We start from the raw sequence: 25,344 nt of genomic DNA, 5'->3' as shown, positions 1-25,344 counted from the left end.
ATGGATGCAAACCTGACTGGTAAATCCACAATAGAGATGTTTGTGCTTAGGTTCTGCAGTGTGGTTGTTTAGTATTCAATAACAGAGACCTTGTAGACTTCATTCCCTTCAAGAGGAATATCCATCATATTCCACCTCATGGAGTTATGAGACTGGGACTGTGTTAGGAGGGACTAGAGATTGTTTTTAGAGGCAGTAAGAATACCTTGATTTTTTAATTATAGCAATGTATGTGGTATATGATATATATTTATTTATTTTTAGCAAGCTTAGAAGATACAGAAAAATATGAAAATGAATAAAAACAACCATAATTCTGTCATCCAAAAATTACTGTTTATATATAGGGATATTTGCTTTTAGGTTTTTCTTGCTTTTGTACAAAAATTAAGAATATAATTAGGATTATATGTATATGGTTTTACACACTGCTTTATCTTCTAACTTTATACCTGTTTATACCTGTAAACTTTCTACTTTTATTAATATTTTTGTTACGACTGACTTGATGAAGTTTGCCAAATACTGTACTAGGATATTATAAAGGGTGACTCAGAAGTACAAAAAAAGCAGATAAAGCATTTCATGGAGCATAACCCACAATTTTGGAAACTATCTGCACTCCTTTCCAAGCCCCTTCTTCTAAAAGTTAAATTACATGTATGAGAGTGGAAAATCAGCCTGTGTCAAATAATTGGAAGATTTCAACCATCCCTGAATGGAATTTTATTGTCTCTATTGAGGGCTGTGGGGTTTATGTTAACATTACCTAAAGTAATTCACCCTTTGCCCTTGGTTTCTGTGAGATAACTCCAAACTCTTGGGATTTACTGAGTGATTGAGGTGCCTTTGTTATCTACAGGCCTCCAGATCACACCTAAAAGTGTATGCTAATGAAGTAACTCAGGTGGAGGCTGGCCAGGCCTAAAAGACCACCTTGTGATATCAGCTGACTTCAGAAGTGGGATGACTCAATCAATCATATTTACATAATGAGAGCCCAGTAAAGGCTCTGGACATGGAAGCACCAGGGGCTTCCTGGTTGGTGAAAGACATCAATGCACGTGGGAGGGTAGTGTGTCCCTTTTTGGGACTTGGAAGCTCCGTGTTGGGAATCCTCCGAGACCTTGTCCTATGCGTCTCTTTATTTGTATCCATTTTCCTATAATAAAATGGTAATGGTAAATATAGCACTTTCTCTGAGTTCTGTGAGTAGTTCTAAAGAATTACTGAGCCCAGAGGAGTAGTGGGAATCAGCAAGTCAGAAGTAAGGGGGGCTGCAGATCCCTGAGTTTCTGGCTGATAACTTGAGAAGGTAGAGAGAACCCCCAAATTTGTAGCCAGCAGGTTAGAAGTGAGGGAGCCCTGGAGGGGGGTGGAGGCAGTTTGTAACTGGCACCCTGAAGGGGTAGTGGGAAAACCCTGAATTTGTAGCCAAGAGGTCAGAAGTGTTGTGGGAATTCCAATCTTGATGCAGGTGTCTGAGGTCTTGGGTAGACATGGCAGTCTGGAGGACTGTCCTTTAACTTGTGAGATCTGACCTTGCTCTGGGTGGTTAGGGTCAGAGGAAAAAGTGTTGCCATGTTCAGCTGGTGGCAGAGAAGTAGCAGAGAAGTGGGAATTTGATATTTTTCCACCCAAGGCCCTAAGAAAGGAATGTAATCATCCATTTTCCGCATAGAGGGTGCTTATTTCCTACTTGTCTCCATTTCTTCTCTTCTTTTTTGTTTTCTTTTTATTATTAGATGTATATGCCGCACTTGATTGAGTAATGTATATATTGTTCTTTTTAACCAACTGCTTATCACATTCACTGTTCACAGATCTCTCCTCTGATTTCATCTCCCCCAGGTGTTGGATTAAATGATGGGCAGTGGCATTCCATCGCCTTATCTGCTAAAAGGAATCACCTGAGTGTGATGGTGGACAGCCAGTTGGCCTCAGTTGCTCCTTCTCTGGGGCCTGAGCAGATTTACCCAGGTGACACCTATTATTTTGGAGGTAAGTGAAGGGGTCAGGCCATGTGGGCAGTTGAACCATATCTATATTTACTACCCATATGTCTTGGGGGGAAACCCTGGTGGTGTATGGGTTAAGTGCTATGCCTGCTAACCAAGAGGTTGGCAGTTCGAGTCTGCCAGGCACTCCTTGGAAACTCTATGGTGTAGTTCTACTCTGTCCTGTAGGGTCGCTATGAGTCGGAATCGTCTGAATGGCAGTGGGTTGGTGGGTACGTCTTGGGGAAGTCATCATGATTGAATCAATGTTAATATTGTTGTGTGCTGTGGAGTTGATTCTGACTCATATTGACCTTGTAGGACAGAGTAGAACTGCCCCATGGGGTTTCCTAGGCTGTAATCTTTACGGGAGCAGATCGCCAGGTGTTTTCTCCTGTGATGCTACTGGGTGGGTTCCAACCGCTGACCTTTCTGTTAGCAGCCAAGTGCTTAACCATTGCACTACCAGGGCTCCTCCAACATTAATAAAAACCCATGGCCGTCGAGTTGATTCCAACTCATAGCAACCCTATAGGACAGAGTAGAACTGCCCCACAGGGTTTCTAAGGAGCATCTGTGGAATCGAGCTGCTGACCTTCTGGTTAGCAGCCGAACGCTTAACCACTGCGCCACTAGGGTCAAAGTTAATGCTAAGGAATAATTTTTCACTTTCTTTGAGCGAATCGAGGTAACAGATTATAACTTAAAATGCATTACTACTAGGTAGACTTCCTTAGGTTTGTGATTTCTATAATAAGATTGATTTTAAGTAGGCGCCCTGGTGGCACAGTGGTTAAAGCACTCAGCTGCTAACTGAAAGGTCAATAGTTTGAATTCACCTGCTGCTCTGCAGAAGAAAGATTTGGCAGTCTGCTTTCATAACGATTTACAGCCATGGAAACCTTTGGGGCTGTTCTCTGTCCTATAGAGTTGCTATAAGTTGGAATCCACTCGATGGCCATGGGTTTGGTTTGGTTTGAGTTTTGTCCTCTTCAGTTCTTACTGTAAAACCTTGTTATATTCTCCTAATGTTAAACGGTCCTTAGGTGTTTTTTTTTCTCATTTTTATGGGTTGATTTTATTGCAGTATTATCCTGATCGTGTCTGTTAGCACCTCTAGACCATCCTTATTGCTTTCCCACTTCCCAAGGCAATAGTATGCCAATGGTTGAATAATTTAATTAGCTGTAGCAACCTCTTCTCACTGCTAAGTAATAATGCGTGGATACATTTGATCAAATCAGGGCATCAGCCTTCAACATCAGGCCATCTCCCTTAAAGAACGAGAACAAGTGAAGCATTTGCCTGCCCAGTGGGTGTTTGATTGAACTAAGAACCTGGAAAAGGAATCCTTAGAAATGGAATGAATCTTTATCACTAGAAAATTAAAATAAATTGTTCTTTGCCATTAGAAATGCAAAGTTGTAAAACTGTCAGTAGTAAGACTTATTTCTAAGCATGGCTTGAGTTTCGTTTCTTATTTTATCATTGCTACTGTTGTTTTATATTTTAAATAGTTGCTTCTGTCTAAAATCACTTTTGAATTTGGTGGAAGTAGTTCAATCTTTATTGCTCACCAATATAATCCAAATTCCTTTCTAGGAATTGGCAAGAATCAGTTCATGTAACCTTAAAAAGCAAATGAATAAGCAAACAAAAAGCCCTACATACTTACCGTGAAAGGTGGTGTGATGCCGATAATTTTAAGAGATGTAATTGCTTCCTTTACTGAGATTTGTTCATTGCTGAGTCAGATTATTTATAAAACTTTTCAGAATATATGATTGATTTTATGGCAACCCATGGGAATATATTCATTTAATAGTCAAGAGGTTGCGCTTCAAAGGAAAATGATTTAAAAGCACTAAAAGAGATTTTTTTTTTTTAAAAAAGGTATATTGCTAAATGATGCAAAATAAAAGATTGGATAAAAGTGTTTATAAATCATGAAGATAGAATCATCATTCTTAAAGTATTTTTCATCCTACATGTTCAGATTTAATAATATCTGGCTATTTTGTATAGAAAATGTTCTATAGTGATTGTTTTTATTCATACTGTAATTTTATGGTGAAATATCTCACATATGTGCATTGTAATTTCATTCGTTTTTATTATGAAACATATGATTTACATATTTTTATATTAAAACCAGCATTTAAAATTTTATTATAGTTTCAGACTTACAGAAAAATTGCAAAGATAGTATTATAGAGAGTTCCCATATATCTCACACCCAGTTTCCTCTATTGTTAGTATTTTATACATATATGAGCCCTGGTGGCGCCGTGGTTAAGAGCTTGGCTGCTAACCAAAAGGTTAGTAGTTCAAATCCACCATCCACTAATGATTGTTTCTAAGCACACAGTTTTGTGTATGTTGCCCAGTTTAAGAAAGAGATTACTATTACCTCTGAAATCCCATTTGGCCCTCTAGGATCATATCCGTTGATCTCGCCAAGCAAACACTATCCTGAATTTTGGGTTTATTCTTCCCTTCATGTTCTTTATCATTTGACATCTGCAGAGTTCAGGACTCACTTCTGATACCAATTGCAAATTCAGGGGTCCCCAAGATCACCCTCAGGTTTGGTAATTCGCCAGAAGGATTCACAAAACTCAGTAAAGCTGTTACAGTGTTTGAAACTCATTGGGTTTATTACAGTGAAAGGATACAGATTAAAATCAGCCAACAGAAGAGGTATACAGGACAGGGTCCTAGAGATACTAAGTGTGGAACTTTCACTCCCAGCAATGATGTGTGTTACGGTATGCCTAGAGTATTACTAACCAGGGGAACTTACTCAAGACTTGATGTCTAGAGCCTAGAGGCTCAGTTCTGTAGACATGGTTTACCACCTGGTGGCTACTTCATTCTCCTGACCCTCCAGAGGTCAAGCTGACACCACGTGAACAAAGCTTCCCCTCCCCCCACCCCATAAATCACATTGTTACCGTAGACTGTCCAGGGTGGCCCAAAACCCCCAGGTAAAGAAAGACAGCCTAACCAGGCAGGACATTCCAAGGTCTTAGAGGCCATGTCTCAGAAGTCAGGGGCAAAGATCAGACCTGTCTTTGGGCAAGGTTAATTCCTCACTGCAAAACTTCCCTTATGGAATCTTTGTGCTATTAAATAAAACACTGGGGATATTAAGTTGTGTGCAGAATTCTTACACCCCCCCAATCTACTTGTGTAAAGCAAACATAATCCATCCAGTGAACTGGCTACACCAAAATGAAATCTAACCCTGGCATCTCACTTCTGATACAGTGACATGTAGTGATAATTTATCTGTCATTCTGAGAGTGCTTAACTTGCTGACTGCCTCTAGTAATGGATCCATCCATTAATTCCACATTAAGTATTCTCTGGAAATCTTCATATTTTAGAACCTTCAGACAGGTTCAGTGCTGAATTTCTCTTCTGTTGCATTGCTTTAACTGTGAATACCTCTATTCATAGACTAATGGGACTAACCTGGATTGAACTCGTCTTTGTTCTTAGAATCTCTTGTTTATCATAACAGAGATTTTGAAGCCTCGTGATATGATAGTGTGCTTTCTGTAAAGTTCCATGACCTTTCCTTGTGACTATGGGTTTGCTTAGTTCTATTCCCATCAAGCATATTGCACAATTCATTTTATTCTGCAATAGTTTGAAATGTGTCAGAAAACAGCACCTGGAGAAAGGGAGATTAGCACAGCTGTTTATATTCCTGGCATATTATAGTTGCCACCTAAATATTAATGAACTTTTGTCCATCAGGCCTTATCCTAGCATTCTTAATTGGTTAATAAGTCATCTAGAAAACATACCAAGATTACAGTAACTGTATCCTTTTCCACAGAAGACTTTAAGCATTTGAAATGCGTATAGTACCATGTACAATAAAATGATACTCAGAAAGCTTTGATCACTTTTTCTTGATATATTAAATTTGAAACTCCTAAGTCTCCATTAGTTGAAGATATAGTATTTCAGTGCACCTGATATTAGTTTTAAATACGAATGCTAGCCTTTACTTGCCATATAAATGTATTTTGTTAAGAAAACAAAGCATTAGGGAAAATAGTCTCAGTTGAAACATTTAAGTATAATGGAAATTCCCAGGTAGAACACTAGCTAGCATGGATTGTGCAGGGATTAAGAAATGGCTGATTAATTTCTTATTCTTTGGAATTTTAATAGCAGTTGACAATCATAACAGCAAAGAAATATTAATAAAAAAATTCCTATATATGTGTTCATACTCCATAAAATTATTTATTTCTCTTGGGTAGAGAAATGCTTAGGACATCATTAAATCCCAGGCAAAAATGATTAATATGATTTTTTTTATTATTTGAATAATTAGAAGCAAAACCAAAAAAAACCAAACCCAGTGCCGTCGAGTTGATTCTGACTCATAGTGACCCTATAGGACAGAGTAGAGCTGCCCCACAGAGTTTCCAAGGGGCGCGTGGCAAATTCGAACTGTCGACCCTTTGGTTAGCAGCTGTAGCACTTAACCACTACGCCACCAGGGTTTCCAATTAGAAGCAAGTCTTGCATAAATGCTAGAAAAAATCAATATGAATGGACATCCTTTTGTGAAGTAAATAATAAATAAAATCAATTAATAAAAATGTTTTTGGCATTAAACCATTATGATTTATTAAAATACGTGTATACATGCCTCTTATATATGAAAATAAAATATTTAATTAAATAAACAGTTGGTAATTTTATTCCAAGTCAATATAGTTCCTTTTCCAAGTAGCTGGCTTTAAACACAAGGTATTGTACCATTATTGATCTGTCTTTTCTTAACTACAGTGCACATTTTCATCCTTTATATGCCTCACTTTGCTGTTTATAAGACTAAGTTCCTGTGTTTAAATTATATGTCATTTAACAGTGCTGGCTAACATGTTTTAACTACTATGATTCCAGAGCTAATATGTACATATAGTTTTAACCTTTGGATCAAGTTAGTATGCTTGAATGTAATTATTATAACAGTTGTGACTTCCTCTGGATCTTACAGGAATAAAGAAAGAAATACTTGGTATGAATTGCCTTTTGTAACTTAGATCAAACTAATGATAACTGCCGTAGGACCTCCCCCCACCCGTTTATATAGATAATCATCGAATGGCTATTTCTTCTTGTTTTTTTTAAATGAAACATTATATGATAGCGAATTACGAGTCACAACGATGTATCCGAGGTTTTTTTTTTTTTTTTTTAATCAGGTTGTCCTGACAACGTCTTTGGATCCAAATGTCAAAGTTCACTTGATGGATTTCAGGGATGTATGAGGCTAATTTCCATCAGTAACAAAGTGGTGGACCTGATTTCAGTTCAGCAGGGGGCTCTTGGGAACTTCAGTGACCTTCAAATAGACTCCTGTGGTATCACAGATAGGTAAGGACAGCCTCACTTCGTTATTTTGACCTGTCTATTTTCAAACTTTTGGCAGCAGCCAACACAGACGGAAATGAACATTTTTCTTCCCTCTTTTCCTCTGTCATCTGTTCCACGGGAAATGGATTATATTCACATTTGAAAGAAAAAAAAAAGATTTGACATAAGAAAAATACAACTTTAGCTTTATAGTTTATGTTTCAAATGGTAACATTCAGATAGAAGAGACTCGACTGTGTTATTTATAGGCACACATGCTACCCCAGTCACAAAACAGGATGTTGATGCTGCCGAAATTATAGATAGCTATAAATGTATCAAAAATACATCATTGTCCTCAATACATTAAGACACCCTGACAGTAAAATTGATCATCAGGTGGCAAGAAATCAGAGATCTGTGCAGTGGGTTAGCAAGCCGGCGTTTGCTACCCCGATAGTTGTGTAATACCTTCAGATGCAAGGGAACTGAACTGGTTGCTGTTCTCCTAATGTGCACCTTCAACAACCATTATCGTTTTTCCACAAGGAAAATGAAAATAGCCACTCCTCTGGAAAAGCTTGGGACATAGTATGGATGAAGGCATGAGGATGGTCAATAGGTTCAGTCAGAGCACCAGTACCATACAGAACAGTGCAAGCTTTGGGAGTTAATTGTAGAGGATAGCAACTTTTTAAATAATAATTAATAATAATTCTTAAATGGTTTTTAGCTGTGGAAATTGTAACCATATATTCTTACCAGTCATACTTTAATATTAGGGCTCTTAATTTCAAATGTTGAGGTAAATGGAATGTCACGGCCTTTCCAGATTTAAAAAAAAGCAATTTTTATACAGTGTAACAAATATCACCTTTACCCTGTAGTAGGTGCTCAATATATATATTTTGAATAAATACATGCATTCTGGGTTTTAAAGGGAGGTTTTTATTTGTATGAAAAATTTTGTCCATATACACAGTCATATATTTGTATCTGGTAGACCGCTTAGTAAAATGGCTGATTCTATTCTATTTTGAACATTAATTGAAATTCAGTGTCCTGTCTAAAAATTAAATAATTGTAATACAATCCTATTAGCATTAGATCAGAAGAACATAATATCCTCTATAGAAATACTCATAAGAACTTAATTTCTTTAAAACAAATTTGTAGAGAAAATAATTTGTTTTATGATGAAAGATGATATTTAAAGGGAGAAATTAAATAATAAAACTCAATTGGCTTGAGTTGGGGATTAAATGACTTCATGTGTCAAACCCTGTGACCTGTTCATAGTAGCAGCCACATGGACTCCGAACTTTTAAGCCTGATTCTGGGGAGGGCATGTCACAAAGCTTTCTGGGTCTGCTTTCTCAAGGTAAGGCTGACACACAGAGGCAAAGAACATCACTCTCCTCCCCTGCCATGGGTACCAACCATCAGGGGCTTGTGGGGAGGTTCGGCAGTCTACACTATAAGCCACAGTGCATGTTGAGTATCTCAGATAGCAGGGAGTGTGTTGGTATAAGTAGATCAACATTTCTCCTATGTGGATATGTCCCGAAGCTTCCATTTTATACAAGGGACCCATGTTGCCTACTTCCTGCAGGTACACACTTTTAGTAAAATATTATGAAAGCACAACTGGAAAATTTATCATTTCTACACCACATCTTTAAAAGGCTTTTCACAAATATAAATTTAAATAAAATCCACAATTCAGGATTTCACATTTTAATTAAAAAATGTGAAAAGTCAAGTCTAACAAGAATTAAAGGGATGGATTCAGTGAGACTTTTGGGAAATGCAGATCACATAGAAATAACACATGTACAACAACGATTAAAGATTTAGTCTTTAGAATTTCAGGCAAAGTAACTACTATCTGTCTCAATGGTTGGCGATCTGTTAAAGAATAGAATTACCAATGAGAATTCTTACCGTTTTAATTTTTTTTCCATTATGATAGTTTTTTTTTCATTTAATGTAATTAAAAAATTATTGTGGTAAAATATATATAACAAAGAATCTGCTACTATAACCATTTTTTTTTTATTGTGATTTAGGTGAAAGTTTACAGAACATACTAGTTTCTCATTAAACAACTAATACACACATTGTTTTGTGACATTGGTTGCCAGCCCTGCAACATGGCAACACTCTCCCCTCCTCCACCCGTTTCCTTGTTTCCATTAATCCATTTTTCCTGTCCATTCCTGGCTTCTCGTCTTTGCCTCGGGGCTGGTATGCCCATTAGTCTCATACACATGATTGAACTATGAGGCACATCCCTCACATATGTTGCTTTTGGCCATATAGACCTGTCTAATCTTTGGCTGAAGGATGAACCTTCAGGAGTGACTTTAGTACTGAGTTAAAAAGGTGTCTGTGGGCCATACTCTTGGGGTTTTTCCAGTTTCTGTCAGACCAGCAAGACCGATCTTTGTGTGTGTGTGTGTGTGTGTGTGTGTGCACACGTGCACCCATTTGAATTTTGTTCTACGTTTTTCTCCCACTCTGTCCAAAATCCTCTACTTGATCCCTGCCAGAGCAGTTGGTGGCAGTAACCAGGAACCGTTTAGTTGTTCTGGGCTCAGTGTGGGGGAAATTGTGGTAGTTGTGGTCCATTAGTCCTTTGGACTAATCTTTCTCTTGTGTCTTTGGTCTTCATTTTACCCTGCTTCAGCAGGGATAGGACTATTTGCTATATCTTAGATAGCCACTTGCAGGCTTTTAAGACCCCAGTCACTACTCACCACAGCCAGATGTAGAACATTTTCTTTATAGACTATGTTATGCCAGTTGAGCTAGACATTACCTGACACCATGATCCCCAGGCCTTACCCCAGTAGCTCGGTCTCTTGGGGCGTTTGGATGTACCTGCAAAGTTTCTATGACTTTGCCCTGGTCAAGTTGTGCTGTGTTCTAGAGTATTGTGTACTGTCTTACCCTTCACCAAAGTTACCACTTATCTACTATCTAGTTAGTGTTTTTCCCTCCTCCCCTCCCCCCCATAACCATCAAAGATTGTTTCGTTCACTATTATAAAAACATTTTCATGTGTTTTTATAATAGTGGTCTCATAATAATATTTGTCCTTTTGTGATTGACTTATTTCACTCAGCAATTAGATTAATCCATGTTGTGAGATGTTTCACAGATTCATCCCTGTTCTTTATCATTGTTTATTATTTGATTGTGTGTGTGTACCATAGTTTATCCATTCATCTGTCAATTTGCATCTAGGTTGTTTCCATCTTTTTGCTATTTATTGTGAATAGTGCACAGGGAACAGGGGTGTACATATGCCTGTTCGTGTGATGTCTCTTATTTCTCTAGGATATATTCCTAGGAGTAGGGTTGCTGGATAACATGGTATTTCTATTTCTAGATTTTGAAGGAAACGCCATATTGTTTTAAAAAATGGTACAATTTTGCATTCCTACCAGCAGTGCATAAGTTCCAATCTCCCTGCAACCTCTCCAACATTTGTTATTTTCTTTTTTGTTGTTGTCGTTGTTTTGATTCATGCCAGTAATGTTGGGGTAAGATGGTAACTCATTGTAGTTTTGAATCGTATTTCTCTAATGGCTAGTGATCGTGAGCATTTCTTCATGTGTCTGTTAGCAGCCTGAATGTCTTCTTTGGTAAAGAGTCTGTTCATATCGTTTACCCATTTTTAATAGATTATTTGTCTTTTCGTTATAGAGGTGTTGGGTTTTCCTGTAGATTTTAGAGATTAGACCTTTGTTGGATATGTCAGAGCCAAAAAATGTTTTTTCCCAGTCTGTAGGTTCCCTTTTTACTCTTTTGGTGAAGTCTTTTGGTAAGTGTAAGTGTTTAATTTTTAGGAGATCCCATTTATCTAGCTTATCTGCTGATATCTGTGTATTATTAGTTATGGCTTGTATGCTATTTATGCCGTATATTAGGGCCCCAAGTGCTGACCCCATTTTTTCTTCCAGGATCTTTATAGTTTTGGGTTTTATATTTAGGTCTTCAATCCATTTTGTATTAGTTTTTGTGTATGGTGTGAAGTGTGAGTCCTGTTTCTTTTTCTTTTTACAGCATCCAAACTGGTAAGGAAGAAGTAAAACTCTCTCTATTTGTGGATGATATACTGTACACAGAGAACTCTAAAGACTCCACAAGAAAACTACTGGATGTCCAGTTTTGCCAGCACCATTTGTTAAAAAGATTATCTTTTCTCCGTTTAATGGATTACGGGCCTTTGTCAAAGATCAGTTGGCCATAGGTTGATGGATTTACATCTGGATTCTCGATTCTGTTCCATTGGTGAATGTGTCTATCGTACAAGCACCAGGCTGTTTTGACTACCATAGCTGTATAGTAGGTTCCGAGGTCAGGTAGTGCAAGGCCTCCTACTTTGTTCTTTTCCTTCAATAATACTTTACTTATCCAAGGTCTTTTCCTTTGCATATAAAGTTAATGATTAGTTTTTCCATCTCATTAAAGAATGCTGCTGGTATCTGGATCAGGATTGCATTGTATTTGTTGATTGCTTTGAGCAGAACTGACATTTTCACAATATTAAGTCTGCCTGTCCATGACCATGGTATTTTTTCCATTTACGTAAGTCTATTTGGCACTAGTGTTTTGTAGTTTTTTTTTTTTTTAAATAGGTCTTTTATACCTCTGACTAGACATGTTCGTAAGTATTTTATTTAATTTAGGGGCTATTATAAATGGTATTGCTTTCTTGATTTCCTTTTTGTAAATCTCTTTGTTGGTGTATAGGAATCCAACTGATTTTTTTTTGTTTATCTTGTATCCTGCTATTCTGCTGAATCCTTCTATTAGTTGCAGTAGTTTTCTTGTGGAGCCTTTAGGGTTCTCTATGTATAGTATAGCATTTGCAAATAGGGGTAGTTTTACTTCTTCCTTACCAATTTGGATGCCATTTATCTCCTTTTCTTGCCTTATTGTTCTAGCTAGAGCTTCCAGCACATTGTTAAAGAGGAGTAGTGATAAAGCACATCCATTGCTTGTTCCCGTTCTCAAGAGAAAAGTTTTCATCTTCTCTCCATTGAGAATGATGTCGGTTGTTGGTTTTGTATGAAAAATTGTATAGATGCCCTTTATTACGGCGAAGAATTTCCCTTTTATTCCTATCTTATTGAGAGTTTTTATCAGGAATGGGTATTAGACTTTATCGAATGCCTTTTCTATGTGGATTGAGATGATCATATGATTCTTATCTTTTGTTCTATTTATGTGGTAGATTACATTGATTGATTTTCTAATGTTGAACCATCCTTGCATACCTGGTATGAATCCCACTTGGTTGTGGTGTATTATTTTTTTGATATGATGCTGAATTCTATTGGCTAGAATTTTGTTGAGAATTTTTGTGTCTATATTTGTGAAAGATATTGGTTGGCAATTTTCTTCTTTTGTGGTGTCTTTGCCTGGTTTTTGGTATCAGAGTTATGCTGGCTTTATAGAATGCAAGTATCCCTTCCTTTTCTATATTCTGAAATATTTTGAGTAGTAGTGGTGTAAGTTCTTCTCTGAATGTTTGGTAGAATTCTCCAGTGAAGCCATTTGGGCCAGGGCACTTTTTTTGTTGGGGTTTTTTTTTTTTATTACCTTTTCAATTTCCTCTCTTGTTATGGGCCTGTTCAGATTTTTGACCTCAATTTGTATTAGTGTAGGTGCATAGTGTCTTTCTAGGAATTTGTCCTTTTCCTCTAGGTTTTCAAATTTGCTTGAATATAATTTTTCACAGTACTCTGTTATGATCCTTTTTATTTCAGTTAGGTCTATTGTAATGTCCCCCATTTCATTTCTTATTCGGGTTAATTGCATCCTTTCCTGTTTTTCTTTTGGCCACTTGGCCAATGGTTTGTTGATTTTGTTGATCCTTTCAAAGAGTCAATTTTTGGTTTTGTTGATTCCTTTTATTGTTTTCTTATTCTCTATTTCATTTATTTCTGCTCTGATCTTTATTATTTCCTTTCTTTTGGTGGCTGTGGGCTTCTTTTGCTGTTCTCTTTCTATTTGTTCAAGTTGTATACCTAAAGTTTAGATTTTGTCCCTTTCTTCTTTTTTGATACGTGCATGTACTGCTGTAAATTGATGTCTGAGCACTGCCTTTGCTGTGTCACAGAAGTTTTGGTTTGATGTGTTTTCATTCTTGTTTGAGCCTAGGAATTTTTTTATTCTAGAAATGTTTTTTATTCCATCTTTGATTTTCTCTATTATCCAGCAGTTTTGAAGGAAGGTGTTATTCAGTTTCCATGTATTTTTTTTTTTTCCTTGCTCTTCCTGTTACTAATTTCTACTTTTATGTCATTGTGATCAGAGAAGATGCTTTGTATTATTTCATTGTTTTGGATTTTGTTGAGGGTTGCTTTGTGGCCTAAGATGTGGCCTATTCTGGAAAATGTTCCATGTGTGTTTGTGGTGCAATAATTACTTTTGTGTGTGGCCTTTCTAGCCTTGATCTTTTAACTCCCACTCGGATTATTGTGTGATAGGGTAATTGTGGCCTACCAAGGGGATTGGTCAGTTTTGCCTGAAAAGAGAACCAATTCCAGTGTGCTATCGTGGCTCTGCCCCTTGTTTTAATTTTGTAATCTCCCTTTGCCTTGTAGACACCATCGATTTGAAATGCTTAAAAACTTAAATCATGATACATTCTTTGAATGGATTATTGTGAATCTATAAAGATGCTAAAAATATATCAATTTTATTGGCATGGAAGGATGCTCATTATTTATTTTTGCATCCTTAAAAAGCAGGTTATAAAATAGAGCGTACCTTATGATTAAATTTATGAAAATTTATATATTGACACACACATATATGTAGATATGTTTATAGTGGTAATATCTGTATGTATCTGTGTGTCAACATATAAATGATATTTCTTCTCTATTCTTTCCCAGATTGTTTGATTTCTGTACAGTGGACATCTGTTTTTTATAATCAGGAACAATCAATAACATTTTCAACTAAAATTGGAAAAAATCCTATAAGCAAAATATTAAGTGCCAATACTTAGTTTTAATAAAGAAGTGACTGAAACCCTGTCACAAAATATATTCTGGATAGGCTTTATTGTTGTTTATTTTTTAATCTGAGATAAATGAAAGCAGTTAAAGCCTTGGTCTCAATGTACCCTTAATTCTAAATTCTAAAGGCATCAATAGTTTACTTAGGGCTGTTTAAGTCAACGCCAGAAGTTCCCAGACATTTTCAGTGCATGGTGCCCTACGTGTCTTGGTAAATTTTACACAGCTCTCTAAGCCAAAAGAAATGCCTAACCGTTGTCTTTAGAAAGTGATTTAGGTCCAAACAATCTAAAAAGTATTTATGTTCTGACACCTTAACACCCTTTTGGAAAAGTAGTACATATAATTTGAAAGAAAAATAATATTTTTATTTCATTTTTAATTACACAAAATTATTTAGTAATCAGATGTCTGTACCTATTGGGCGCAGCACAGCACCTCAAAGCTTGCAATCTGATTGGACAGCACAACCCTCATTTTTTATCCCACACTGCTTTTACCTTGTACCTGTTTTTTTTTTTTTTTTTTTTATCAAGCTAAAAACTCAAGCTTCACAAAGATAGCATGTCTTTAAAAGGAATGTATTGCAGTCTAATGTTGAGAGTGAACTACCTCGAGTAGGCTATTCTTTAACAGACTCCAACCATGTTTTCAAAGGAAGTGGATGTAAGTTACTTTGCTTAACTGAACACCTCAAACAATGATTAACAGATATTAAGTCTTCCTGTATTTCTCTTGAAAATTGAAAATATCGTGGGAGCCCCTGTTAGTCTGATGCAGCATTCTGGAGTGCCTCGGGACACAGCTTGTAAATCGTGGGTCTATACTATGCGTCCTTCATCATTCTTGGACATGCATGCTAAGTGACAAAGATGTCCCTCCCACCTATTTCTTTACCCCCCCCTTTTTTTAATTCCTTCTTCCTTTAGTATTCACACAATGTAGTAATTCAATATGCTCAAATATTTTAATTTTATGTAAGCTTTTAACATACTTGGCAACATATTGAATTAGTATTATGCCACTTAGGGGAACTAAGAGTCTCTGATATAGTGGAACGTGTTGAAAATTAAGCAGTGACAGCTACCTGAGTATCGGTTGAAGTTGGGTGAATTTATTGACCTGAGGTTTAGTTCTGTGATTAAAGCCCCCTTTTTTTAACAGTATAGGATTGTTATGAGTCAGAAATGACTCGTTAGCAACGGGCTCGGCTTTTTTTTTTTAAGTAACGACAGCTTGAATAACCATTAGTTTCACTGAATTTCCTCTTTATGTTGCTGTTGGCATTCTTCTCCAATAGGACCATGTTTTCAGATGAACGATCAGTATTTTATGATATGTAAAAGTGAAAAATGGTGACTGTATCTGCACCTTCTTTTAGGTGTTTGCCCAACTACTGTGAGCATGGTGGTGAATGCTCCCAGTCCTGGAATATTTTCACCTGCGACTGTGCACACACAGGTTACAGGGGAGCAACTTGCCATAACTGTAAGCCAAACAGACACATCTGCATGTTCTTACCTCTGTTCTGATTTCATTGTTCCATTTCCCTTTTCATTGTGCTGGTGTGTGTGTCCATGTATGTTCAACCCTGTGTTGCAATGTACAACCCTGGATCTTGGCATCCAGTTGATTTCTAGTTTATTTTAATCTACCTTATTTCATAAAGTAGTCAAGATAGATTTAAGAAATACATAATATAAAACAAGATAGAAAAGAGTAGTATAACTGGTAAAGGGAGCATATGTGTAGGATAGCAAAAGGGTAAAATAAAAAATAAAATACAAATGCAGAACATATGACATAGTCTTGTTCAGTCATTTGAATTGGGCCCACATTTTGACTCTAGGCTTTTGGTACCCAAAGGGTAGGTGGAAACATACTCGGTTACCAAATTCTTAGTGTTCCTACAATTTAATAAAGATATTCTTAGAAGCAGCAGCAGATGGACTGGGGTGACTCGTGATATAAAGATTTATATGTCAAAGAGACACTAGGTAGTGCTTAAATTCTCTTGCAACCCTGTTTGATGAGGGTGATGAGGATTAGGTGGTAGATAATGACTATTGAATATTTTCTAAATGCCAGACACTAATCTAGTGTTTTGTAAGTGTTAACTCTTTTAATTCTGAGGACAGACGTAGAGGTGAGTACTATTATTAACTCTAGTTTATTCACAAGGAAATAGATCTCAATCAATGCGCCTGAGCCTACTTCAATAATTGAGGCTAGTGAGGATGAGGACATTTTGCAATCATGTTCCAGTACCCTTTTCCTCTGTTACAAACCATCTTTTCTGATGAACTGCTCATACTATTCTGTTGTTCAGTAACCTGTAGGAACTTATCTTGGGGGATGGGGAGGCTGAAATGCCCATTATTTCCTTTCCTTTTTAAGATGTCACCACTCACTTTTCTGAGCAACTTCTGTCCTAGTCTTATTTCCTACAACCTTGACGTCAGGCAGAAATGTTAGATGCAGCCACCAGTCTCACCACCCTCAGTCCCTTACACTGGTCCATGGCTTCCAGTCCTGGTGGCCCCACAGTGGACCCTTATAAGTCTTGGTTCAGGGCAAGAGAGGGCGTGATCAAGAGGCACTCTGGGCCCCACTCCTAAATGCTTCTACCGCTACAGCCAGAGTCATTTCTCTGGTATTGATTGTATGTTTGGGAGTGCCTAATGTGCCTAAATTTCATGAAGAATATTTACTGTTGAGAAAGCCACACCTCACACGTAACCAGAGGCCACGTTACCTGAGCCAGGTCATCTAGCTAGTGGAGGGATAGTAGATTTTATTTTTTGGTATCCTCCACCATCCCTAGTGTAGTACCTAATTCAAAACAGAAAACTACTCAATGTGTTATAATTAAGTATTCATTTTTAATTATTGTCAGTGATCTAGTTTAAATATAATCACTAGCAGCTTTGAGGAAAAACTAAACGATAAATAAAAAAGCTATTTTCGTCTACAGCCCACCATTTGAACCAGTGATTGAGTTAATTTATTTAGGTTCGTGAGCAGATGATTCAGATGGAGCTGAAAAGTTTTTGGCAACAACCATTCTGAGAAATGGGGCCAGAATGACAGAGCTGGTTATAGTGAAGCTACCATTGTCTTTAGCATGAGGAGAGGGAGGGGCAGAAATGGGGTCCTTTAAGGGGTTTTACTAGATAAATAATACATTAAACGTCATTCTGTAAAAGTCAAGCAATACACATAAAGCAGAAGTCCCCGATTGCCCCTACCCAATCATATGTCCTCTCTAGTACTAGCCTTCCCCTCAAAGCTATGTGTGTGTCCTGCCAACCTTGTTCAGGGCATTTATGACCATATGTATAACCCTTTGCCATTGAGTCGATTCTAATTCATAGACAACCTGGAGGACAGAGTAGAACTGCTCCATAGGGCTTCCAAGTCTATAAATCTTTATAGAAGCAGACTGGTGGGTGCAAATCACAACCTTTCTGTTTGAAGCCGAGTGCTTAACTCCTGTGTCACCAGGGCTCTTGATCCTATGTATACACAAATAAAAATGTAAAAAGGGGCCATTTTTACATGCTTAACTAATTGGCACAAAATACAACTGAAAACACCCTATGTGTATATTTCCATCTAAGTAATATACAATTGGAGTCCCTGGGTGGCGCAAATGGTTAATTAAGCCCTTGACTACTAACCAAAAGGATTTTGGTCCAGATCCATCCAGAGGTACTTTGGAAAAAAGGCCTGGCATACATTGAAAAGATCATAGCCACTGAAAGTGCTATGGAGCTCAGTTCTTCTCTGACACACATGAGGCCACTATGAGTCAGAGTCAACTCATTGGCAACTGGTTTAGTTTTGGTTTAACATATGATAAGAACAAATAAAACCATCAGATTATGGAAGAGTGGGAAGGTAAATTTGAGTGATTATTTGAATTTTTATTTAACATTGAACAAATTAACTACATTAGTTCATGTTGTCTAAACACTCGTTAAAATGATTTTCAAAAATTTAAAATAGATTCAGAGAAGGATATGGGCATTGTTTCTTTCTCATTTCACAGAATAAAAAGCTTAATGGAGTTTATTGGTACATTTAGCCAACTGTTCAATAAGAAGTATGCATCATGCACAGGTGTTAATATAAAATCTTGTCCATGGCAAAAGTGTATTAGATAATCAAAAACATTCCATTATGGATCAGAATATATTGAGACCAATTGGAGGCATGTTTCATATAACTATTTCTTCTGCTTTGAATTTCAATTGCCTTGAGTTCCCATTACAAAGCCTGTGAGAAGAGAGTATAGTTATAACTTTATTTAAAACTTTTTTATTGCATATTTATTGGACAGCAGGAGATTATTTAAGGAGATTTTACTAATGCATTTCAGATGTTCAGTATTAAAAGGTGATGCTAGAATTAGAAATTGTAAAATGGTTGTTGCAAGATAAAGATATCCCGTTTACTTTTAAGTGTCTTAACATTTAAGCACTTACCTTCTCCTTTCTTATTCCTTGTAATGTAAAAATAAATGTCATAAAATACAACCTCATTTTTTTTTCTATTGAATCTAGTTTCATCCATATTAGAATGAGTTTTGTATTTTAAAGTATGTCATACCTTTTCTCCTGGTTGGTAATGTACATACTATATTTCAAGACTTGGAGTATTTTGTGTCCAAATTAAAATTTAAGGGATTCATTTCATACGATTCCATTTATGGTGATCTTTTTTTACAGCTATCTATGAACAGTCATGTGAAGCCTATAAGCACAGAGGAAATACTTCAGGGTTTTACTATATAGACTCAGATGGAAGTGGCCCCCTGGGACCATTTCTTGCATATTGCAATATGACCGGTGAGTTAGTCGACTATCATTTAATAGTTAAATTTGCATGAGTATTTGAAACACACAAAATTAAAGTGAAACAAGTAGAAAATTGGCCTAATTGCGACTTGATTAAAATATTTATTATTCAGTAGAAAAATTGAATATAATTTTTTTACAAAATTGTTTAATAGTGATGATTTAAAATGTTGTCATTATTTACTACTATATTATTGGCATCTGTATAGAATATTTAATAATAAATATTTCTGTTTTGTCCAGAAACAAAAATGATAGTGATTTCTCTGACCAGATTAATACTTGTGAAAGCTTTGAAAAGTATTCACTTTTTAAATGTATGTAAACATAAAACTTATTTATTCTTGAATTATTTACTTACGTAAATTTACATAGGAATTAATAGGCATAGAAAATGCATTTCATTTAATTCAAGGTCCATTCATAATAAAAAAAATGAAGAAAACTTAATAAATTATCAATAGAAGGAAATTTTCTTAATTTTATAAAGGGTACCCACAAAAAAACCTACAGCATATATCACAGTCTATAGTGAAATATTGAAAGCTTTATCCCTGATACCTGGAGTAATACAAGGATGCTTGCTATCACCACTTCTATTCACTAGTATATTTTTAGAAATCCTAACCAGTACAATAAAGCAAGAAAAAGAAATAAAATATATGCATAAAGAAAAGGAAGAACTAAGATTCTCATAGTTTATTGATGTCCTGATTATGTAGTAAGACTATCCTAAACTTGCCTGTGAGCAGCTGATATTTGATAAAGACCTAAAGTCTGTTTAATGGGGAAAAGACAGTGTGTTTAACAAATGGTGCTGGCATAACTGGATATCCATCTGTAAAAAAAATGAAACAAGACCCACACCTCACACCATACACAAAAACTAACTCAAAATGGATCAAAGACCTAAATATAAAACCTAAAATGATAAAGATCATGGAAGAAAAAATAGGGACAGCGCTTGGGTCCCTAATACATGGCATAAATAGTATACAAACCATAACTAACAGTGCACAAACACCAGAAGAAAAACTAGATAACTAAAAATCAAACACGTATGCTCATCTAAAGACTTCACCAAAAGAGTAAAAAGAGAACCTACAGACTGGGAAAAAAATTTTGGCTACAACATGTCTGATTAGGGTCTAATCTCTAAAATCTACAAGATACTGTATACCTCAACAACAAAAAGACAAATAATCTGATCAAAAATGGGCAAAGGATATGAACAGACATTTCACCAAAGAAGACTCTCAGGCAGCTAACAGACTCAAGAGGAAATGCTCATGATCATTAGCCATGAGAGAAATGCAAATCAAACTATAATGAGATACCATCTCACCCCAACAAGGCTGGCACTAATCCAAAAAACATAAAATAAAAAATGTTGCAGAGGTTGTGGAGAGATTGTAACTCTTATGCACTGCTGGTGGGAATGTAAAATGGTACAACCACTTTGGAAAACGATTTGGCGCATCATTAAAAAGCTAGAAATAGAAATACTATATGATCCAGCAATCCCATTCCTAGGAATATACTGGAAATAAGAGCCATCACATGAATAGACATATGCACACCCATGTCCACTGCAGCACTATTCACAATAACAAAAAGATGGAAACAACCTAAATGCCCATCAACAGATGAATGGATAAACAAATTATGATACATACACACAATGGAATACTATGCAACAATAAACAACAATGGTGAATCTCCAAAACATCTCACAAACATGGGTGAATCTAGAGGGGATTATGCTGAGTGAAATAAGTCAATCACAAAAAGACAAATATTTTAAGAACTCAAGAAAAGGTTTAAACACAGAAAAAAGTGTTCTCTGGTGGTTACAGCACACAATACTGGGAAAGTCAGACTAGTTTGACCAAAGCAAAAGCAAAGAAGTTTCCTAGACATATCTAAACACTTTGAGGGGCAGAGTAGCTGGGACTGGGGCCAGGGGACCATAGTTTTGGGGGACATCTAGGTCAACTGACATAATGTGGTTTATAGAGGAAATGTTCTACATCCCACTTTGGTGAGTAGCATCTAGGGTATTAAAAGCTTGCAAGTGGCCATCTAAGATACATCTATTGGTCCCATCCCATTCAGTACAAAGGAGAATGAAGAAAACCAAAGACACAAGGAAAATACTAGCCCAAAGGACTAATGGACAACATGAACCGGAGACTCTACCAGCGAAAGACCAGAAGAACTAGATGGTGCCTGACTACCACCAATGATCGCCCTGACAGGCAACATAACAGAGAGTCCCAGACAGAGCAGGAGAAAAATGTAGAACAAAATTCCAATTCATATAAAAAGACCAGACTTAATGGCCTGACAGAGACTGGAGGAACCCCCAAAACTATGGCACCTGGGCGCTGTGTTAACCCAGAACTGAAACCATTCCTGAAGCCCACTCTTCAGACAAAGATTAGACAGAACTAAAAATAATATACATGAGGAACATGCTTCTTATTTCAATCAGATATATGAGACAAAATGGGCAGCTCCTGTCGAAAAGCAGGATGAGAAAGCAGGAAGGTACAGGAACTGGTTGAATGAACACAGGGAACCCGGGGTGGGAGAATCGTGCTTTCACATTGTATGGATTGCAAACAATGTCACAAAACAGTATGTGTATAAACTTTTGAATGAGAAATTAACTTGAGCTGTGAACTTTGACCTAAAGCACATACACACACAAAAAAGAACCAGAAATAAAAGATACTAACTATAAAAAAAGACTATCCTAAGCAGTGTATAAACTATTAAATTTAAGAAAATCACTGGATATGAAGTTAATATAAAATTAGTTCTATATATCAGCAATAAACAATTGGAAAATAAAATGTTAGATGATTCTATTTTCATAGTATCAAAAATCTCAAACACAGAGGAATAACTCTAGTGAAAGATGTTCAAGCCTTCTACACAGATAAGCATAAATACTCTAGAGATAAAACGAAATCCTAAATAATTAGAGGAACTTAAAACTTTCACTGATTAGAACTCAGTATTGTACAAATGCCAGTTCTTCCCAGCTAGATATTGATTTAGTGCAAACCCAAGTTAAAATCCCAACAGGGTTTTTGGTTGTTGGTTGATTTGTTTATTAGGGTGAAAACTGGCAAATAGATTTTAAAATTTTAAGAGAAAATGCAAAAGGACAAGAAGAACCAAATGAATCTTGAAGAACAAATTTGGAGAATTTAACTATGCCATAAAGACATTATACAAATAGGCTGTGTAAAACAGTATGTTATTGACATAAGGATAAACAAATAGGCCAATGGGGAAAAAGATAATCTATAGACTCACTAATGTGTGGGTGGTTGATTTATTGTGTCATCAAGCACATGCAAAAAAAATGGATTCTAGCTGAATTGTGCTGTCCAATATGGAAGACATTAGCCACAAGTGCTTATTTAAATTAAATTATAATTAATTAATAAAATTAAATTAATTTAAATTAAAAATTTTTTAACTTAATTAACATTAAATCCAATTAGATGTTCAATTCCTCACTTTCACTGACGACCACATTTCAAGTGCTCGATAGCCACATGTGGCTAGGAGCAATCAGCACAAATATAGTACATTTTTGTCGTTGTAGGAAGTTACATCAGATAGTGCTGTGTTAGGAACCCAAAGTTTTATGCAGTAAGATAAAACAGAAAATTGCAATATTAAACAAGGCAGGAGATGATAGGAAGAGGATTTGCTACTTGAAGTTGGCCAGTCCAGGAAGGTCAAACTGGGCAACTGATGTTTGATGTAATACTTGAAGGAGCCCAGAAAACCAGCTACCTGAAAATCTGGGGTAAGAACCTTCCAGGCAGAAGAAATGCAAATGCAAAGTCTTGAGACAGGAGCTTGCTGGGTGTGTTCAGGAAACAGCAACAAATCCAGGGTGGCTGGAATATGGCAAGCAAGGGGAGAGTAGTAGGAGTGCAGGAGAGTCAAGTGGGGAGAGGGGGAGAGCTAAGGGGGTCTTGCACAATGTTGTAAGGTCTTTGGTTTTTACTCTCAGTGAGATGAGAAGACATTACCCATTGCTGTCAAGTCGATTTTGACTCATAGCGACTGACCACCCTATAGAGAAGGCACTAGGGAGCTTTAAGCAATGGTGTGATGCAATCTGATTTCTTTGACTAGGATTATAATTTCTCCTGTGCCAGGGAATGCCTATCTAGGATCAGGGGTAGAAAGGAGCAAAAACTATGAAGAGACCATCAAAAGTAATGCAAGAATCCAGGCAAGAGTTAATGATGGTGGCTTGCCCCCAGATAGTAGCAATGCAGGTGGGGAAGGAGGGTAGACTTGCTCACTATTTACAGTTGAAGTATGAGAAAATGAAAAGAGTTAAAGATGGCACAACAGTTTTTGTCCTGGGCAACTAGAGTGGTTGAGTTTTGCCATTATTTGAGATGGGGTAGGAGAAGAAGATTTGAAGGGAAAGATTAGGAGTTGAGTTCTAGACATGTTGAATTTCTAAAGTCAAACATTCAGATGCAGACATTGAACATGTAGCTGAATGTGGGAGCAACAGTTACTTTATACAGGTAGTCCATGACTTACAACAAGGTTCCATTCCAACAGCTCCATTGTAAGTTGGTTCTGATGTAAGTTGAATACCTCATTTTTTTTTTTTAGTTTTCATTATCCTTGACTTTTATTATCAATATCTTTATAAACCTGATCTTTATTTGTCTTTGGGAGTTGTAAACATTACATATAAACTTAGATATATTTTAATATATACATACATATTACTAATGACAAAAATTAAAAAAAAAAGATCCGAAGTACAGTTCATCATAACTTGAATATGTCATAAGTTGAGGACTACCTGTATTAATGTATAATCCTAAAAACTGCAGGGTGGTGGTAAAAACCTGGGCAACAGAATTTTTTAGGGGGGAGAGAGGGTTACTGGAGAAGGTGTCTTTGGAGATTCTTAAGATAACACAACTGCCTGGTTTCCATTTGCTCTCACAGCCGTGGAGGGCATTGCCCCAAGAACCAAAGCAACCTAGGGAGGGTTCCCACATGCCTGCCCTCTCTGTGAACTCCTCAGTCTGTACAGTACAAACTCCAGACACCATCCCAAGAGGCTCTGACAGTGGTTGGGGTGGATCCATGGAAACAATATTTTAAAATATTTTCCGCAGTGATTGTTACGTGGGAACTGCTGTTTTAGACCTGTGGTTCTCCAACTTTAGTACACACAGCCTGCTTCTTCATGTGAGAATTAATCGTAAGTGTGGGAAGACTTCACAGAGAAAGAAAGAAAACTTTGCAAATATAAGACATTGATTCAAGTGTCAAAACGTTTTTTTTTTTTTCAAATTTTACAGTTTGTGCAGGTTGAGTTATGGGTGAGATTTAGCAGTCTGCCACTGCATCTCCATGAAACTCCCATTCCGACAAATGCATCCTGAGTTATTCCTACATACGTGCTATATAAAGTTTTGATTCTGAAAATTAGATATTCTTTAAGTTGATAAATATTGCTAGTTCTTAAATATATAATATGAATTATGTATGTGTGTATAAATAGATCAGTATATATACATATATATGTATATGCATATATATGGAGAGAGAGAGAGAACAGATTCTATGGTTCTACGAACTAGGATTGTGAAATGAGGCCAAATGGGTTATAGAGTCCGGGGGTGGGGGGCATAATTCAGCCCACGGCAGGGGAGGGGAATGGATGAGAGGTAGGACGGTAGCTTTCAAGCTTTTGTGAAAATGAAAATCCTACAGTCTGTGCTCATCCCTTCCCACTGCACCACTCCCAAGACTCGTGAACTTAATTTCAATGACTGGGTTAAGTCTACAGTTAGAGGCCTGGAGCGCTATACTATTAACAAGCACCCCGCAGGATTCTGAGACAGGGGCTCCTGGGACCTTTCCTTGAGAAGGATGGTGTTTAAAAATTGTAATAATACAATTTTACTTTGCTGAGCTGATTCTGACTTATGGTGACCCTATGTATGTCAGAGTAGAACTGAGCTCTGTGGAATTTTTAATGGCTGTGACCTTTCA

The 25,344-nt window shown here is 36.7% G+C and overlaps 1 protein-coding gene across 7 annotated transcripts in view; it reads left to right on the top strand.

The window, feature by feature from the left end:
- Positions 1-25,344, top strand: part of CNTNAP4 (contactin associated protein family member 4) — a 393,297-nt gene that overhangs the window by 287,957 nt on the left and 79,996 nt on the right. For 6 of the 7 annotated variants that reach the window (XM_023556694.2, XM_010596846.3, XM_023556698.2 and 3 more), the window contains 4 exons: positions 1,852-2,001; positions 7,232-7,403; positions 15,804-15,910; positions 19,153-19,272. In XM_023556694.2, coding sequence (XP_023412462.1) covers positions 1,852-2,001; positions 7,232-7,403; positions 15,804-15,910; positions 19,153-19,272 — 549 coding nt within the window. The remainder of the gene's footprint in view (positions 1-1,851; positions 2,002-7,231; positions 7,404-15,803; positions 15,911-19,152; positions 19,273-25,344) is intronic. The other variant, XM_023556696.2, reaches the window with a different exon arrangement.

Source organism: Loxodonta africana, chromosome 21, assembly GCF_030014295.1.
Source record: "Loxodonta africana isolate mLoxAfr1 chromosome 21, mLoxAfr1.hap2, whole genome shotgun sequence".
Classification (NCBI taxonomy): domain Eukaryota; kingdom Metazoa; phylum Chordata; class Mammalia; order Proboscidea; family Elephantidae; genus Loxodonta; species Loxodonta africana.
Note: the sequence above shows the minus strand (reverse complement) of the source record. Positions and strands in the feature narration are given on the sequence as shown.